Source organism: Leopardus geoffroyi, chromosome A2 (genome assembly GCF_018350155.1).
Source record: "Leopardus geoffroyi isolate Oge1 chromosome A2, O.geoffroyi_Oge1_pat1.0, whole genome shotgun sequence".
NCBI classification, from domain to species: domain Eukaryota; kingdom Metazoa; phylum Chordata; class Mammalia; order Carnivora; family Felidae; genus Leopardus; species Leopardus geoffroyi.
Window position 1 is genome coordinate 140,844,090 of NC_059331.1, and position 20,807 is coordinate 140,864,896.

Consider the following 20,807-nt stretch of genomic DNA (forward strand, 5'->3'; position numbering starts at 1 on the left):
TAGCACTTGAAGATACTTCACTGTTTCTTTTTTTTTTTTAATTTTTTTTTTTCAACGTTTATTTATTTTTGGGACAGAGAGAGACAGAGCATGAACGGGGGAGGGGCAGAGAGAGAGGGAGACACAGAATCGGAAACAGGCTCCAGGCTCTGAGCCATCAGCCCAGAGCCCGACGCGGGGCTCGAACTCACTGACCGTGAGATCGTGACCTGGCTGAAGTCGGACGCTTAACCGACTGCGCCACCCAGGCGCCCCAATACTTCACTGTTTCTAATTGCTTTTGAGAAAGTAGCCTTAGTCTAAGCCTTAGTCTTCTATTAAGATCTTGTCTTTCTCTTGGTTGTTCAACTATTCACAATCATGTAGGTGAGTGTAGATTTACTGTTTCTCCCCCCTAAGTCCTGCTTTGGATTCATCATGCTTCTTGAAAATCTGGATTCGTTTATTTTATTAGTATTGGAAAACTGTCACTCATTGTATTCAGTGATTGTGTCTCCTTCATTTTTTAAATCTACTCTTGGAATTCTAATTAAACATATGTTATAATTTGGCATTCTAGCTTGTATTTTTCTTTACTTCCATTTCAGGGCTCCTTTTGTCTATGTCTGTGTTGCATTCTAATTAATTTTTTTGGGAATGTGTTGTCAAGTTCACACAATTTACTGGTTTGTAAAATGTGCTATTTAACCCATTCATTAAGTTTTTAACTTAACTTATAGTTTTCATGTCTAAAATTTCTATTTGATACTTTTTCAGATCTATCTGGTCACTTTTTACAGTCTCTCATTCCTTATTTTATTTGATTTCTATTGTTGTCATAAAAACTACCACACATTTACTGGCTTAAAACAATAGTCATTATTATCCTAAAATTCTGTAGATTAACACACTTGTCCAAAACAAGTCTCATAGGATTAAGATCAAGGCATCTTCCAGGCTGTGTTCCTTATTGGAGTTTCTTGAGGAGAATCAACTTCTAGGCTTAGGATTGGCAGAATTCAGCTCCATGAATCTGTAGGACTGAGGCCTCTGTTTTCTTGTTGGGTTTCAACCAGGGGTCATTCTCGGCTTCTAGAGTCTTCTGCATTCCTGGCTTATAACCCCTTTCATCTTCAAAAACCACCAATAATGAGTTAGGCCTTATAATGCTTCCAATCTCTCTGACTTCCCATTGTCTCATCTCACCCCCTTGACTCTTCTGTATTCCTCTTTTGGTTTTAAAATCTCATATGATCACATTAGACCCATCTGGATAATCCAGGATAATCTCCATATTTTAAGGCTAGCTGATGAATAAACTTAATTATATCTGCAAACCCCCTTCATCGCAATACCTAGATTAGTGTTTGATTGAATAACCAGAAGACGGAAAACTTAGGGAGACATTTTTAGAATTCTGCCTACCACAATTATTATATTTCTCATACCCTCTTTTATATTGTCAAACATTATACTTCCTCATTTTATATTCTGTATTTGATAAGTAGAGTATCTATTGTCTTTGTCCTTTGGATTATTCAGGCTCTTGTACAGTATGTTTTGCGTCTTGGCAGAATTTACAAGTTTTGATTATAATCTCTCACAGAGATTTCACCTTAGTAATTCTCTGAGCCCCAGGCTGAAGAAGGTGCTCCTTCCTTTTGCCAGATACTTGGGCATACTACCAACCCGAGATTGTTTTAAGATAAAGTTTCAGATTAAGGTTTTTTTCCCATACACACTGGTATTGAGAATTTAGGCCCCTAACCTGCACGGTTACGAATTCTCAAGGGAGATTTTACTCTTCTACCTAGTGCATAGGCCAAAACATGAAGGTCCCTTTGATGTTTTCCTCTAGAGGATGGGCTTTTTTCCCCCAGTTCACATTTGCTCTGAGAATACAGCCCTTTGAGATCCTCACTCAATGTAGTTTTCCATTCAACCTACACTTGCTTGGGTCCTGGCTTTGTCACCCATCCCTTGCTTCCTGTGTATCTACCCATTAAAAGAAAATTTTGAGATGTCTAGGGATTAACAGTTGCCACTGTCAGTCCTTGGTTAAGTCTCTGGGTGCTTGCTGGTGCTCAATCATCTTTCTCTTGAGGACTTCCATTATTTTCTTGCTGGCACAGGAATATATGTTATACAATATTTTTTATTATTTGGCTTAAAATCTACTCCCCCTGAAAACACCCCCAGTATCTATACCACTATACTATAAGTAAGAAAACCTCCTTTATTTCTTTTTTAAACCCTGAGTCTTTTTCTTTTTAGGCAAATGATGATCTCCATATTTGGAAAAACCCATTGATTTCTGCTTTAGTTCTACACTGTTTTACTGTTTACTCTTGGTCTAGTCTGGTCTTGCTTTTACAAACACAGTCTGGGGACCTGTGTTTTTGATATCTGCATCCTGAAAACTTACCTAATAACTTTTTACCCCCCCCCTTTTTTTTTTGAGAGAGAGAGAGAGAGAGAGAGAGAGAGAGCATGCATGTGAGCAGGGGAAGAGCAGAGGAAGAGGGAGAGAGAGAATCTTCAGCAGGGTCCATGCCCAACACGGAGCCCAACATGGGGCTTGATCCTACGACAGTGACATTATGACCTGAGCTGAAATCAAGAGTTGGAGGCTTAACCAACTGAGTCACCCAGGTGCCACATAATTTTTACTTTGATTAAAGTGCTTCTGGGGCACCTGGATGGCTCAGTCGGTTGAGCATCAGACTTTGGTTCAGGTCATGATCCTACTATTCTTGGGTTTCAGTCCCACATCAGGTTCTGTGCTGACAGTTTAGAGCCTGTAACCTGCTTCAGACTCTGTGTCTCCCTCTTTCTCTGCCCCTCCCCAACTCATGCTCTGTGTGTCTCTCTCTCTCAAAATAAATAAACATTAAAAAAATAAAGTGCTTCATTTCTTCTTTTGCTTAAAAAACTTTTCTTTAATATTTATCTATTTTTGAGAGAGAGTGTGACAGCACAAGCAGGGGAGGGGCAGAGAGAGAGAGAGGAAGACAGAGAATCTGAAGCAGACTTCAGGCTCTGAGCTGTCAGCACACAGCACGATGCAGGGCTTGAACCCATCAACCGTGAGATCGTGACCTGAATGGAAGTTGGACGCCTAAATGACTGAATCACCCAGGCGCCCCAATCTTTATCAAATATTTAGCCATGGCAGAGATATAATAATGTATCAAATAATAAATCTTTTACATATTATACTATGTAGTATACATGTCAAGAAACTTCCAAGGTACCAGGATATTATATTATCAATTTTTGATAACAGGGTTGATGACTCTCATTGGTTAAAAGCATACTTCCCTACCTCCCAGGCTGAAAGGAGAGAACAAAGCTGTGTTGACCAAGTGAGGTGGAAAGAGTGCAGACATTTGAAGGGAAGGAAGTCTGAATTCTAGAGATGCTGACATGTACAGAGGCAGCTGAAGTGAGTGAAAGACGCACACATACGCCAGTGGGGCCTCCAAACACTTGCATGAACAGACAGTAAATAGGCACTTAGTGAAATTGCTACTATTATCTAGACAAGAGCCAATCCTGAGGAAGATACTGGGACTTAAAGTGACAAAGATTTCTAGTTAACCTTTAAGAAAGGATCAGGATAATAACAAAAACACTCTCTACCATGGAGTGGGAGGACACAGATTTGTTTGATCATCTGTTTAGATTGCCTTTTGGAAACTTCCAAAGACAGTATACAACTTTCAAACTAAAATAGCTTGAGAACTTTGATGTAAATGGGACAAATGTGAAATGGATGAGTTAAGTCATTTTTGATATGTCAACTAAACATAAAGGTGGAGCAAGAGAACAGTATGGCTCACTTAAACAAATTTTGACTAAGTATTATTTTTCTTGTACTCAGCTGGCAGCTGTGGAAGCAATTCATTAAAATGATTCAGGCTGAAATGTTTGTATTATTTTTTTGAAGGGAAAACTTCTTCATTCTAATTTGAAAAGTCATTTCATTTTTTCATAATTAAAATGTATTCATCACATAATATAATTCAGCAGTGATAAATTGAATGACTAGAAAAAAAGCCAAAAAGTAATAGATTCTATTGATCATAAGTAAAAGTATAACATATGATAGGGAAAAAAATAAGTGAATAGGGGGAACTTAGAAGACATACATAAAGCAGCAATATATTGTAAGGCTTAAATGGACAAATTTTTTAAAAAATGATAAATTTTGCATTGACTAATAGACAATGAACATAGACAATCTATAATATATAATTTTTAAAGGAATGTCTTCCTTTTTAAAAACTACTTTTTACTATATTTATTTTTCAAGAACAACCTTATAAGTACCATCATTTGCATAAAAACCAAATGAGGGCTGATGACTTCTATCAAGATTAAAAATACCAAAAGTATTTTCTTAACCTGTCTCCCACTTTATTTTTAGCATGAGAATTGTTATGTTTTAACTTCTCCATCCTTTCCTAACTGTGCACATTATTTTGTTTTTCATTGTCGTTTTTTCCCCTGTAGTCGAATTTAGGAAATGTCAATAGACCTTATTCTTTTTCACATCCTGCGTGCTAGGAGACTATTCTCTTTCTATTTTTGTTTGGATGTTCAGATCTCTTTTTTCTTCTCTTCTCTTTCTTTTTTCTTTTCTTTCCTTTCCTTTTCTGCTTTAAAGTTTATTTTTGAGAGAGAGAGAGAGCAAGCATGAGTGAGGGCAGAGAGAGAGAGAGAGAGAGAGAGAGAGAGAGAGAATCCCAAGCAGGCTCCCCCACCAACATAGTGCCTGACATGGGGCTGTCAAACCCACAAACTTAGATCCTGCCCTGAGCTGAAATCAAGAGTCAGATGCTTAACTAACTGAGCCACTCAGACACCCCTTCTTTTTTTTCTTTTTTCTTTTGCCCATGAATAACTTAATAACTATTAATTTAATAATTATCAAATTATTAACTATTTAGTAATAAAATTATTGTTCAATAGTTAATTTAATAATTTTTATTTTGTAAATATGTCAACAGTTTTACTTTTTTATTCTTATTTTTCATCTGATATTTTGCCTCAATGTTGAAAATAATGGAGTTATGTTACTTTTTTCTATCTCTATACATAGTGATAATTCATTTAGATTTCTGAATCTTCTCTTTTTACATATGACATTATGTATTTCTAATTTACATTTATATTTTGTATTTACGTATTTACAAGATAAACATATAAACAAAACTGTTATACATATACATAAATGTGTTAATAGTTTTATAATGTTTAGCTTTCTTTTATACCTACACTGTGATAACAGTGCAAATCATAGCAAGCATTATTCACAACTCTACAAAATGCATTTCTTAGTGCACTGAGATATAAAGGTATGAATTATATTAATCCAACCATAAGGTCAAGTAGACATTAATCCTTATCTATGAGATTTCTGTTGTTTAGTGGATTCAACTATAATTTTGAAACTACCAGTTCAATTTCAATTTTCATATCATATGTATACGTCAAAAATAATCTGGTATTTTTTAAAATGACAGAATGCAGATTTCATTTAAATTAAACCTTTCTTCTGCACCAGCAGATGACCACTGTTTTGGTGTTTCAACAAATTCCCTTCAGCAACACTACAGAAATGATTTATCCAAGTACCTAATTAACTGGTATGTTTTATTTCCTATTTCTAGCTTTATGGGAAGTTTCTGAAATACTAAATTGATGTTTGAAATGTTACACCAAACCAAAACTATAAAATGAAATAAATCACCTAATCTCTTTGAAGGTCATGTTATAAATTACTCTTACGTTGAAGCAGCATGCATAAGGTCTATGAGCAAAATCTCAGCTGTGAGTTTCTTGATAAAGGCACGGAGACGCTCTTTGGTGTGAACTCTGGGTTATGCCAGCAGGTTTTGAGCGTTTACTGGAACCACAAAAGCTACATCAGGACTAATTTAAATGTGTCATCAATTTCCCAAAGCCAAATCTGCAGTGAATTCTCAATGGTTCTCAAAACTCACCACAGGATAGTTATAATGTTCATGCTTGTCATGGCATGGTCGCATTACTAATTGGAGGAGCCCAAGAAGGGTAAGTAGAGAGGTCAAACAGAGTCACAATCCAGGTGGACATGCCAAGCATCACCACAGCGACACCCACGATATTAACACCAAGTCCAGCTTTAACCTGGAACAGGAAAGAGCATAAATGTCAGTCTCCCCAAAAGAAAACCTATAGGAGAGTTAGAACACTGTAGCAGAAAGTATATGCCAGATTTACATGCGCCCTAAATGATGTGTGTAAATTGTTGTCATTTCATAAAACAATGAATTCTTCCATTCATGTCAAAGGAGAATCCGTCCCCAGCTAAATGACATTTAGTTGGAGATGCTGAGAGGTTCCTCTTAGGAATATACTGGAATCAACTAACTCAAGAAAAAATCCCTTTAAAAAATTGCCATTTCATGTTAAATCAGAATTTGAGTTTTGAGGTCTGGTCTTTCAGTGGGTAAGGTTCGGGTCACGATATGATAACTGGATCCTTCATGTTCACTCAATACCATTATTAGTTTAGCCTTCAGTATTCTCCTATTGAGATTTAATAAAATGCCACTTCTATCCATCTTTCTTAGAGTGCCCATTTTTCTGGCTCTTATGTCATCATCCTGGTAGCTACTAAAAATTTCAAAGTTGTTTTCTATCCATTAAAACAGAGACTGGCAAAATACTGCCCATGACCTGTTTTGGTAAATAAAGTTTTGTGGTACTAGAACTATGACTATTTGTTCACATATTGTTGTTGGCTGCAGTCGTGATACAATGGCAGAATTGAGTAGTTGTGACAGAGAGCATACGGCCCACAGTGTCAAATATTTACTGTCTGACTTTTTACAGGGAAAGACTGCTTACCTCTCATTCTCTGTTTTAAAGCATGGAGCCCCAAAGCAAAAGGAGATATCTAGTGATGGTTATTATAGGAAGTCTCCTTTTCTTTCTATGCAAGCCACTCACTTATTCCAGAATCCTGTTTTTATTGTTTAAATTCATGTGCACAGGACACTGGTTATATGGTGTCCTACACATTTTCTTTTCCAAAAGAATATTATGTGACTTCTGCATAGAGGCATTTCCAAAATGTTTACATTGCAGGAATGTAGGGACAGCAATGTGTGTGGCAGGAGGGAGCTGGGACTTACCTGGGGAGTGCACCTGCAGAGTAAACTAATGGAAGTTACTTTCATTACATTCCTGTTTGGTTTGGTTTGGAAGTTGGTGATCAAGATTTGGGGGAGACTAGAGTGTTCTCAAGCTAGTCCTTGCCTACCACGGCAAACAGCCACGAGCAAGGGAATGTAGAAAGGGCCACAGTGACCACCTGGCTGAATACCGACAGGCCCATCAGGCGACCCATCCCCAAATATCCAAAGGCCCTAAATGACCAATGGGCTACTTACAACCAGGCTCAGTTACCAAAAAAGGGAAAATTCCATATATTGCCAAACCTCTTCAACTTCCTCCTTTAAAAACGCCCCCCACCCACTGCCTCCTTGCAGACAGCCTTTCTTCTGCCGTCCTGCCCGTTGTTCTCTTGTGGTGTATTCAGCCAACTTCTATCTCCTCTGTTCTGCCTCAGGTGGCTTCCACCTGATCGTTGCCCCACATTTTGGGGCCCCCATCAGATCGGAAGAAACCCCACATGTAGACACCACACTAAATGTTCCGTTATGACTTGCTTGCATTTTCATGTCAGATGCCACTATTAGAATCACAACAAGAAAGACGACTTTTCATCAGCAGGCACTGAGCCCAGTATGTTATTCAAAGCGAATGTTGGTTGGTTGCAAAGATATTTATGATAGAAAACCACAGGGCGTGACTGCTGAATTTCATTAATTCTATTTCTTTCTTTTGCCTAGGTCAAGTTGGATTCTGATTTTGACATGTAAGTTTAAGCCCTTGTGTGGAACACAGTCTATGCTCTTTTCCCTCTTCCAGGGTGTTACTGATGCATTCAGTATCCGTATTTGTGACTGCAAATTCTAATGGCATGTTTGCTTCTGGTATCACTCTTGAAAACAATTCTATGACCAATCATGTACTCACCTTCAGAAACAGAACTCAAGCCATGCTTTCCCTGGAAGTTGATTAGTGTGTAAAAGGAGCGATAACGCAAGACATTGGACCTGATTGTTTTCTTACAGCTCACTCACCATGTCAATTACTTTTAGATGGCCGTATGAAAAAACAATAGCATTGGGTGGATTTGCTACTGGTAGGAGGAATGCAAATGAAGTACACAGAGTAGAAGGTATCAAAATATAAAGAGGGTTCACTTGAATGGCTTCAGCCTGTTGGGAAAGACAAAGGAGTCTAAGTGAAATTTTGAGGTAGGCACCAAGCAGCAAAATGAGCAAAATTATTATAATAAACTTTCGCAGAAGCAGGTTAAAACTTAAAGACATAAAATTGTACACATAAATGTAACTCTAGCTTGAAGAATATTTTTCAGAAATGTCTCTTCCTCTTGTTGTTGTCTATATGGTTATTGATGCCCACATAAGTATTAAAGCTCGGTTCATTTAGAAAATAAAGTATCATTTATTCCAGGAACTAAATAAAAACAGAAGCAATTTATCATTTATCCAGTGTGCTAGGTGCTGTGTGTGTGTGTGTGTATTTATATAAAATAACTTAATATTCCCAATGACCTATGAGATGGCTACTATAGCCCCAAATAACAGATGAAGAAACTAAGGCCCAGAAAGGTTCAAGTCCAGACACAAAGGTGGCAAGCAGTAGAGCTTATGTAGGGGCTTAATGTCTCTCTGGCTCCAAAGCTTCTCATTATTCCATTAACTTTTCTGCCTCTGCGCCATATATAATTTAAAATTTGCTTAGGGATCTTCACAGAAGAAGAGTCACTCCTATTCTTAATTCATCATCTAGCTTTTCTAACTGTGCCATTTCATCTGTGCCCTGTTGAGAAATAAAAAACAGAAAAACCAAAATGGTATTTTGCCAGTATAAACTGCCTACATTTCTTCTCTAATTTGAAGCAGCAGCTTAAGAATGCTATCATATGCGCCTTGAGCTGGAGGAGAACAATTCCAGAAGGGCAATCCTTCTTAATTTAAAGTGCTACCTCTCACCAAACTTAGCCGTCCCAATAAGGAAAACATTTTACTTAACGCTATTTCTTGTAATTACTAGCTAGGTGGGGAGAAAAAAGGTAGATTGTCGTTTCCTCTCTCTCCTTGCAAATCTGGTTTTTTCTTATCTTTTAAAATTATTCCCTGGGCTATAGAGAGAACCAACCGTGTCTAAGATATTTAAGCTTAAAGCCGGAAGCATAAGCCTAGCTTCTTATTCACTTGCAAATCACCTATATGAACCACTTCTCAGAAACTGAGGAATAATCTGGAGGGAGAAGTGTCAGTGTTAGACATCTAAATACTGAAGTTGCCAGGAAACACTGAATCCCAAAGTCTCACAGCTGGAAAGGATCCAGGCTGACCCTTGTACTTATCTGCAAATGAAAAATCTGGGCAGAAAGAAGGTAAGTACTTCTCTTAAGATCTTGCTGCTTGAATGTAGAACAGAGTTCTGCGTTGAGGTCTCCCAAAAAAGTATCAACCCAAATAAAGACCACTCTATAAATTACTTATAGGAAGATCATTCGCACCAAAAATGATTCCATACCACAATATGAGAACAAGCAAAGTAGAACACTACACCTTTGATGAGTATAAAAGCAGATCAATGAGATACCCACCAATGAAGATAATATCGGGAGAAGAAGGGTAATGGTAGCTGGATTGCTGGCTACCTCTGTTAAAGATGTGACAAGCAAAGAAGATATCAGAATTATTAGCCATACTGGTAATGAACCTAGAGGAGATAATTTATTTCCTATCCACTTAGATAGTCCTGATTCCTAAAAAAAAAAAAAAGAAAATAATAATAATTTGTAATGTTATTTGTAAACAATTCATTTTAATCAGACACAATTTAAATATATAAAATGTAACCTTTGCCCTAAGAACACAGTTTCTAAAATATAACTTTAATCTTTCATATTTTCCCATAGTTTGGTAGATCTAGGAGGCTCTGACATGGAGATGTTCTCAATTATTCTTATTTTAACACTACCAACATGCTTTAGGAAGTTTGAATTGTCTTCCCACATTTTTTAAATTAAAATTTAATTTTACCTAATTTATATGGACAAATCATGTGGTACTACAGGACTTTAAGAAAATGGAAGCCCTCTGGTCTGCCTCTCTCTATTCCTACGTTGTGTTCCCCAGAGACAATTTTCAACCCGTTTTAGCTATTTATAGCTATTTTTTAAACTATGTGTTTTCCTAATTTGCTAATTTAGATTTTGCTTACTGACTTTCTAATACGTTACTTAAGGATTCAGCTTTCTTACACCATCCACCATACATGTATTTCCTGGCCCTCCATTTCCTTTACTCATATATCAACATTTTTTATTAAATCAATATTTAAATTTTTCCATTAGGATTATATGAATATTGTCCATACCTGAGACACTTAGTGTACTGTGATTATATTAAAACAAAGTTAACAGGCTTTTAAGAGAGAGCAAATTACAAAGAGGTGAATGCTTTAGTAGCTAGCTGCTCTCTCACCGCTCCCACCCAGGAGGGTTATTGAGTTCTGGACATTTGCCAAACTAATTACAGCTTGGAACAAAATTTTAAAAAATGAACTGTCTCCAAATCTTTGTAAAATCAGTTTCTAGGGGCATATTTTTCCACAGCCATATTGTTGAAATTCATGGCTTCAATATACCCACTCAGGGATAGGGTCATTCTGGATATCCCACAGAAATTTAATTCTATGTACCAGGATTTTCACAGCAAACTAGACCTCCTTCTATGGTTTCCCTAATTCTTCCAGTGGGAGGGGCTAGTGTATCAGAGGAAGTCCACACCTTTTAATTTTCTTGGATTTTGCAATTCTAGGGTCTGGCCAATGCTTTTAAAATCACTTTGAATATCTAGAGTCCAATCCGGACAGATATTCTGGGAAGGAGACATGAACAAAGTTTTAAATTTTTTTTTTCAACGTTTATTTATTTTTGGGACAGAGAGAGACAGAGCATGAACGGGGGAGGGGCAGAGAGAGAGGGAGACACAGAATCGGAAACAGGCTCCAGGCTCTGAGCCAGCAGCCCAGAGCCTGACACGGGGCTCGAACTCATGGACCGCGAGATCGTGACCTGGCTGAAGTCGGACGCTTAACCGACTGCGCCACCCAGGCGCCCCGAACAAAGTTAACATCAGTGTCAGAATTACCGATTCTGATTCCCTCACAGTTCAAATTAGCAATAACAATAATGGAAGTTACTGATTCTGAGAAACCAGATCTCATTATTTCTGAAATAGTAGGGGAAAAAAGTGAATTTGCCTTATATTTCTATCATTTAAATTTGAGTGGTCTATGAGGCAAGCCAAATCTAGATGTAAAAAGGCATTATAAGTGGCACTCAGAATTGAGACAATTTCTGAGATTTTTCACCTATTAAGTCGAAAGTTTTGTGTCCAAATGCCATACAGAAAAATTGACAATAAAGTAAGAAGCAAAAGACAATCTCCCTAGAGGCTATTTAGAAGATAGCAGATAGTTATTCGCCTTGAGAAAAATAAAAATTTAACTTTCCAGAAACGAAAAGGCTGGACACAACACATCTCTCTCATCATCCTTTTTACTCTGATGGCTGAATAAGGAAATGGAGCAGCTGTGAGCTTTAAGTGTTTCACATATGACTATAAGACCCAGAAATGAGAGTTTTTAATCAAAGAGTAAAAACTTTCTCATGGACTTTTTAAGAAGATGCTTTTTTCCAGCAGCCCTACAATGACTTTCAAGTGACAAAGGCCTCCCCAGACTTCTACTTTATATAAACTAGATAGTAGATGACAGGCCAAAGAATTATTCCTAATGGTGGTTTTATTTCTCCCTAAAATTAGACATAATGTAGTATTAGCAATGGTTATGTAAAATTCTCTCTGGACTTCATTCAATAAACATTCACTAAATACTTTTTTTTTTAATGTTTATTTATTTTTGAGATAGAGACAGAGAAAGAGCATGACCAGGGGGAGGGCAGAGGGAGGGAGACACAGAATGTGAAGCAGGCTCCAGGATCTGAGCTGTCAGCACAGAACTCCATGCAGGGCTCGAACCCCTGAACTGTGGGATCCTAACCTGAGCCAAAGGCAGATGCTTAACCAACAGACCCACCCAGGTGCCCCAACATGTACTAAGTACTTTTAATGTACTTAATATGTAATAAATAAATGATGAAATGAAGTACTGTTACTTCTTATTCTTCTTTGACAGCCTTAGGACTATGATATATTGTAAAATTTTTAAAAATGTTTATTTTTGAGAGAGAGCCAGCACATGCAGAGGAGAGGCAGAGAGAGAGAGAGAGAGAGAGAGAGAGAGAGAGAGACAGAGCGAGCACAGAGCCCTTCAGGGCAGAGCCCAAAGCCGGGCTTGATCCCATGAACTGTGAGATCGTGACCTGAGCCAAAAATCAAGAGTAGGACGTTTAGCTGACTGAGCCACCCAGGCCCACCTGGACTATGATACACTGGAGAAGTCTGTGAGGTACTCAAATTCATCATGAAATAAGGTAAAGGTATAAAACAAAATGTTTTGCTAGGAGTCATTGTACATATGATTTTTGCATTTCTTTCTTACTTAGCTAGTCTTCTAGTACCATTTCATGGTTTAAGAATTCTAATCTTCTTTGCTTTATTCCTTTTGACATGTTGGGACATCATAAAAAATGATGTTTTATGCTCGCAGCCTGTAAAAATTATTGAACTCACTTTATTTGTGTGGTATACTCACTGCATGACTATTGAATTCTGTATCATTAAAATGATAGGGTAAAGTTGAATATGTCAAAGCTTAAATGTCTCTTGTTCTTCTTTGGAAAAGTCTAGTTAATTGTTAAATATCTTAGACACAGAGTATTACCTCACAGCCATCTGCCAAGGCAAACCCTCCACCAACAAGGATGGCTATATCCCAGGGCATGAATGACTGGAATTCTTTCCAAGTAATCAGCGGAGAATAATCAAAAGCAACTGCAAAACACAATTCCCACAGTTATACATTGCTTAAAAGATGACAATATGACATGTATTTGTTTTCATTACCTGAAACCGCCATCTCATAAGAAGTTTTTAATATTTCTCTATTGTTTTTAGGTAAGTAACTTGATCTGAACTTTGAGTGATTTCTACCTGGCTGAGGTGGAACACTGCATTCCAAAACAAACAAACAAACATAAACATGACTTGGAAAAATCCTTTGGATCATATTACAAATTTAGATGGATTATAACATTATCATTTATAGTGCCATTCATTCATTCATTCATTCCACTAACATTCTGCCTACCTTGAGTAACACAATGCATTGACTATACTATTCTTTGCTATTCAAAGTGTCTAATACGACATTGGTTCTAATATCATCACTGTAGCATTATAATTTTATTCACTATTTTCTTGAACCTTTTTTATTTTTTCAAATCATGAGGAGGGTCATAATAGATTCATCATGATTTCAGTTTAAAATCAAAGTTCAGATTAAATAATTTAAGTATCATTCATAAGACTCTTAAAATTCTTATAAAGCAATTATCATAAAGACTTCTTTTGATATTTAGGTCATAATGGCTCATTTGATTTGTTGAGAAAAAAGGTCATCCATGAATATATTATTCCCATTTAACATTTGTGTGTAACAAGTGGCCTTCTACATGGTGAGATTTTAGGGTTACTACTAAGACTCCTTCCTATCTCCTTCTGTTAAACCTAAACCAAACTTACCTTCACTATTGATGGAGATTTTGCTCTTCCTTGCTTGAATTAGGATATATATACCCTATCAAGGCCTGCCTTGGTGGCTCAGTCAGTTAAGCGTCTGACTCTTGATTTCAGCTCAGGTTAGGATCTCATGATCTTGAGATCAAGCCCTGCACTAGGCTCCATACTAGGCATGGAGCCTCCTTAAGATTCTCTCTATTCCTCTGCCCCTCCCCACCTGTGTGCACCCTCTCTCTCTCTCTCTCTCTCTCTCAAAAAAAAAAAGCGATATATTTTCTGTTAAAACACAAACATTTCTGAAATATACCTCTCATGTAAAATTTAACACATAATGTCTTGCCATTTTTAAACCTAGTGTGAATGAGTTTATCAGGGAGAACAGGAGTTGAAGAATGAGAAGAGAGAGAATGGTAGACATTGGTATAGGGGCCAACGGCAGGCTGCCCCAAGATGGGTGACTTTGTCATGAATGTTATTTTGAGTTAAAAGCAATCAAAACCCAGCAGACTTGGGCACCTGGATGGCTCAGGTGGTTGAGTGTCCAACTTTGGCTCAGGTCATGATCTCATGGTTCGTGAGTTTGAGCTCCACATGGAGCTTGCTGATATAACTGCAGAGCCTGCTTTGGATACTTTGTCCCCCCTCTCTCTGCCCCTCTGCTAGTGCTCTCTCTCTTAAAAATAAAACAAAACAAAACCCCCCAAAACATTAAAAATACAAACAAAAAAACCCCAGCAGATTCAGAAAAAGTTCTTTGCCTCCCCATCAACTATCTGCTTGTACCAGGAAGAGAGAGATTAACAAAGATTTCTCTTTACCTAAGAAACTTATCTGCATAATTGGGTAACCGTTGTTTTCCAAACATCTCCTTTCACCTTCCTGCTATTGGTCTTTCTCCTCTGTATCCTCAGACCCCTATCCCTCTTCTTAGCTCATATAAGGGTCATGTTGCCTCACTGTCTTTGGAACTTCCATGTCTGTGTGGATTCCCTGTATGTACACCATTAAATTTGATTTTCTACCATTAATCTGCTCCTATCAACTTGAGTCTTAGTCCAGCTGGAAGGATCTTGAAGGGAAGAGAAAATTCTTTCTCCCCAACAGAAGCAAGGCTTTTTCTGAGAGGAGGATTCAAATGTGGGAACCAGGGAAGTTAAGCCAAGCATTGGTTCCTCAACACTGGCCACTAACAGGCCATAAGGATTTGACTTCAACGGTCAGTGTCCTCAGGGTCTCACAGAAATTATTACTCTGTATTACAATATCTCCTTATAACACACTTTGAGATGTTCTAGACTCAAGTAAAGAACAAAAGGCATTTATTTCTACATTATGGTATTTATATATATCATGTCTTAGAAATCTGACTCATTAGTCGCTTATCAATTCGGACACAGGGAGTCAGGTGGGCCAACTCAACTCCAAGAATCCAGGTTCCACCCATGCAAAAAAAAAGAAGGGACAAATAAAAGAAAAACCAACAATAAAACCCCCCGCCCTCTACTAGACTATTTCCAAACAATTTTAAACCATCTGTCCTATAATAACAACATAGGAATCTGACTACCAGAAACACCTGCTATATTAGTATAAAGCATAAATGGGGGGGGGGCGGCAGAATCCTGTGTTTAAAAAATATGTGTGTGTCAGGGGAAGGGGGGTTTGCTCACATAAACAAGGATACTTCTTTCTCCATGTATTACAAAGACAATGAATGTTCCCACTGAATACTACGTCTTTCATTTGTGACACTAGGGTTCTGGCTATATGTGGGCTTGATTTGCATACTCTCCAGAATTACCATGATGATGTAAACACTCTTTCCCTTGAAACTCTTCACCTTATTAGATCCTCAGCATTTGTTATCAAGGGCTCATCATGAAGTATGACTTTAGAGTTCTTGTTCCTATGTTTGCCAATAGTAAGATTAATTCTGATTATGGCAGGGGAAGTGGGCCTATTTGTGAACCAAACAGTATCACTCATAGTGGAGTTCTAACCATGTTGCATAAGGAAATCCACTTCTCACTTCTGCCAAGTAAGATGGTTCTCCTTGCAGGGGGAGAACACCGCTGGCTGAATAAGGGTTGCGGTGTGCAAACAGGGCGTGCTAAGCCACGCACTGTGGAAGCATGTCCATTCCTTCTGTTCTAAGTGCTAACTGAAACCAATGGAATTTTGTAATTTTTGCTCTTCTGTCAAATTCATTCAGAATTATAAATAATACTCAACCAATTTCTCCTGTAGGTGTAGTTTTAGTCAATCTCTTAGCTGGGATAAGAAAGAATAGAAGTCCTATAAGTAAGGCAACAGTTGAATCTGTAGCAAAACCAGGATACCTGAAAAAGGACAGATGTGTACATTAAAAATAGCAGGAAGAACTTGAATGAACTAAACAACAATCGACTATGCTAATAAGCATACAAGTAGTAGTGGAGGTATAGATTATTTATTCTGGATAATCAGGTCTAAAATCTATGGATTTCCAACTAAATGATATAACTTAGTGAAGCCGAAAATCTCAGACCATGTTCTCATTGTTTCCATATATGTCTCCTACTTTCAAAACCATGAATACACATGCTAACATAATGGCCCACACTTTTTAGGCAAGGCTCAAGGATTTGGTAAGTGATTTTTTCTTTGAATTTTTTCATTTAATATACTGGCAGAGAACTGAAGCCAAAACAATTGCTAGACTAGGCAAAGCCCTGTATAATTGTTGTATAACATCACAGTATTGACTTGTGGCAACGAAAGGGTGTTTCTAGAGTCCTCTAAAATTCTTCTGTAAATTATGAAAAGAAATTGATCTGTTTTTCTAAGATATAACATCTGCTACTGTGATTATAGGCCCTAGCCATATCATACAAATGAAATCAACCCATTTAATGCTTTGCACCCTGTGAAACTCAATCAAGAATATTAATTATTAGAATGGTTTATGAGATGCTCATAAATGATCACTGTACAAATTAAGAGTGATTCAGGAACAGATGGGGTCTTAGAATCACTAGGTCATTCCAGCAAGTAAGACAGGTTCCCAGAAGCCTCAACTGTTAATAAGCACCTGAAAACCAGACATGAATGAAACAGACATACATAATTAAAATTCAGTTTTAAGATTCAGCAGTATTAACTAGTGAATCTTTGTAACCTGAGAAGAAATATGTACACCCTAGAGATTATTTTGCTGCCTTGTGACTCGGCAATGTGTACATACTATAGAAGCTCTCTACTCCTGTGATTTACTTGAACAGTATAAATAATCAAGGAAACACATTATTTTTATTCAATCTGGCAACTTTAGAAAGGAATCTGTTTTCCTTAAATATAGATTTTATTTATTTCTTTGCTGAGTACAAAGCTATTTGGTGTAATTTATTCAACAAACTTCACCAATATTTATTATTTTATTGCTCCTTATTTCTTTTACTTGAGTTATAATTTTTTATTGTAATTTTACCAAATTAGGTCAGGCATCATGTAATCTGATTTTGTTTTATATGAAAAGACACATTGAATTCAGTCCAGGTTCAAACAGATGGAATGAAAACATTAGGTGGTAGCTATAAATCTTGATACATCATCCTAGCTTTGGAAATTCTAAATGCTTAAAATCTCTATATTACAAATATATTCTACAGAATATACTTTACATAAAATCAAGCCATAAATGTTGAGGTAATTGTGTTCCCAAAGACTTTTAAAACCATTATTATTTCAGTACTTGTTTATTTTCATTTTATTTTTACTTGATTATGAACTAAGGTTGTCTCAGTATTACAAAATATTAAGCTTACACAAATTTTATTTGCTTTGGCGATTTATGAATCAAAGTCAATTAGACTTATATCTTCAAATTCCTTCTCCTCTCAAACCTTTGTTCCTTTTCCTATTGTTTTCTCTCAGAATTCTAATAACACGAACACCTGACCATAGTAAATATACTCTCTTTTCCTGCTGCAAACAAAATATCTTCTGAATTACACTTTCTTCCTATAAAGAACAGAAATTAGAAACCTATTACGTTGAATTCATACTGGGATTTCTTCCTGGTTTTTATTAGCTACTATCTGATTTCATTTAGTGTTTACACACTAGTGTTTAGAGAAGACTCTCCCTACTTAGGTTAATAGAAGTGGAATTTTGAAAAGGAAACTCACTTTTTATGTTGGTTTACAACCTATTACAAAACTAAAAAATAATAATCAAACTGTTAAATGATAGCTTGCTATGAATAACAGGATGCTGCCTTTTGTTTAGACTTCTCAAAGTGAAAAGTTTTAGTCCTAAACAAAAAGTTTATCAAGCTGAAGCCGATCCTTTGAAACATGCTACCGCATCACACTGCTGCACTTGTATATTCACTAGGAATTTGCACACAGACCTCGCACCTTTAAAAAATATTGCGAATGCCTATATTGCCAGAAGTCTCTATTCAAGAAGAGAAGGACCTCTTTATTCCATGTCAGCAGAATACCTTTAACTAAAACAATTTTGGTTTCTGTCCCCACAGACATGGATTCTTGCTGTGGGATGTGAGACAGGAAGTCATCATCGGAGATCTGCTCAATTTAGGAAGCAGAGTACTTCAGCGAAAGACAGATTGGGAACATACATCTCAAAACCAAAGTATTTATATTGACACATAGGATGGCCCTTAATTTAGAAAATTACGCTATCATCCTCCCCGTGACTTCATATGACTCAGCAGGACTGCTGGTCTATAATACACTGCAAGATGAAATTAACTCGACCCAGCTGCTAACATTAGTTTCTAAAATCAGTCTTATTACTTATTCAGGAATTCTTTATCTAAAAAATAGGGGCAGGGATGGATTTATAGTGAACTAGTATAAAAAAGGAACATAATTAGAAAAAAAAGACAAGATACTGACCTGAGTAAAAAAAAAAAATAAGTTGGCAAAAATCACAGAATATGAATCCATCTCAGGTTATTACACTTGATCTTAGCCAAAAGGCTGAGAAGCGATCCATCTCAGGTTATTAACAAGGATGGAGTGGCATTTATCTCACTTAATAATAATAAATATTGCATTTCTGTAGGGAGTAAGGGCAGCACTACTCTTTTTTTTTTAAGTTTATGTTATTTATTTTGAGAGAGAGAGAGAGAGAGAGAGAGAGAGAGCAGAGGAGGGCAGAGAAAGAGGGAGAGAGAGAATCCCAAGCAGGCTCTGCACTGTCAGTATAGAGTAGGGCAGTGCAATTCTAAGTGCTGTTATTAGCCTTATTTCACAGATGAAGGAACTGAGATATAAGTGACTTGCCCAAAGTGGAAGATCTAGAATACACCTCAAGCAGTGAGGCTCCACGGTCTGTACTCCAAACCACCACAGATCATGGCTTTCCTACAGATTATATTTCTAATTTTGTAAGGCTGGGAATAGCTTTGCCTAAAGGAGCCTGACTTTTAGTTACAGAATATATGATTATCTTATCTGCAGTCTTACCTTAAATTTCATTTCTTATTTTTTTTCCTGAAAAGATTAGAATTAAATCTTTTCAGTGGAAAGGAAGGGGGAAAAAGTCTCATATAATCTTATAGAGTTATAGGAACCACTTAGGAGAAAACCAGAAAACAAAACAAAACAAAACAAAGAACAGTAAGGTTTGACAAACATAATATGTAATGCTTACTTGGAAAAAAGTGCAGACCAACCGGGAACAAACCCAGGATCTCGGCTAAACCATAGCACAGCCATCACAATGAAGAGGACCAAGGTCACAATTTCCTGATACCTGTGCAAAAATTCCCATCATTTCATTTATTTTCTCAGTCAGGACATTCGTAGAAACTCCCTGAGCTATTGCCAGAGTAATCTTAGCAGAACGCTAAACACTGTAAAAACCAGATGATTACGTGTCAACAATTTGAGAGAACCAGCACAGTTAGAAAAGGACTCGACTTCCTCTATGGAGTCTTCGGCTTCCTTTGATTCTACCTGATAAATTTCAGTGAGCTAAAAGTATGTATTTTGTCATGTTGAGATCTATTTACAAGGGCTAGCATATTCAAGGCCCTTATTAGGTGTCCTAAACACATTATAGACTATTATGTGCCTGTTTCCCTTTGCACGAATACTTGCAGTATAAACAGTATGCACCTGTGTGAGCATGAGTGTGTTTGCTTGTGCGTCTGCGTGCAGGTGCATCTTACCTTATTGGCCCAAGTTTTTGGTATTCTTGTTTAATCACCTCAGCACAGGCTTTTTGCTTGACTGTTTTGGTCTTGCCACATTTGAACATCTCCTTAAAACTGAAAAGAATAAACTTGTTAAGCAAAGAATTCTCCCTTCATAGGAGAGATTTGTGTGAAAGCTTTATAAAATACGGATCTCCCGGCCAATAACAGAAATCTGTGCTTGGTGCCTATACCTCCATCACCTTCTTTGTCCTCTCCCCTTTTTCCTCTTTTGCCTGGTTTTCTCAATTTGCGAGACTTAATTTTTGTTCCCCATTTTCACACATCTTCCTCTGATCCCTTCCTTTTCTACCTCTGTTTCTACCTCTGTACCCTTGGAATTTTGCCATGAGATGCTCATCTCTAATTTAACGCTTTATTATATACCTGATTGTTATAGATTTTAATCTATGTCTTGTCTATCTTGACTGTTAATTGTTGCACATGTGTAGGTTTTATCTCACGAGTGAGATAACCAATTGTTTGAAGGCAGGGGCAGTGTCATAGATGTTCCCTTTGGTACAGCGACTCTCAACGCTGTACATATAACTGGCATGTAAAACAAACACTCGACTCATCAACTCAACAGTACCTTGGTCAAATTGAGACAGCTGGTTGTCAGATCCATCAGTTTTCACAAAATATACTAAACTCGGGTCATACACTAGGGCAGCGAAGTCACGTACCATGATCATGAGCGGAGTCTGAACTAGATCTATTCTCAGAACGAAAACAACTTGGTTCCATTTTTTTTTTTC

General features: G+C 37.1%; 1 protein-coding gene across 4 annotated transcripts in view; it reads right to left on the reverse strand.

The window, feature by feature from the left end:
- Nucleotides 1-20,807, reverse strand: part of SLC13A1 (solute carrier family 13 member 1) — a 143,882-nt gene that overhangs the window by 36,531 nt on the left and 86,544 nt on the right. For 2 of the 4 annotated variants that reach the window (XM_045495478.1, XM_045495475.1), the window contains exons 9-15: nt 20,026-20,124; nt 19,506-19,607; nt 16,077-16,183; nt 12,988-13,097; nt 9,740-9,901; nt 8,178-8,315; nt 4,954-6,153 (exon numbers count right to left, since the gene is read on the reverse strand). In XM_045495478.1, coding sequence (XP_045351434.1) covers nt 6,016-6,153; nt 8,178-8,315; nt 9,740-9,901; nt 12,988-13,097; nt 16,077-16,183; nt 19,506-19,607; nt 20,026-20,124 — 856 coding nt within the window. In that variant the 3' untranslated portion in view covers nt 4,954-6,015. Of the gene's footprint in view, nt 1-4,953; nt 6,154-8,177; nt 8,316-9,739; nt 9,902-12,987; nt 13,098-16,076; nt 16,184-19,505; nt 19,608-20,025; nt 20,125-20,807 lie in introns of those variants that run through there. The other 2 variants (XM_045495477.1, XM_045495476.1) reach the window with 2 other exon arrangements.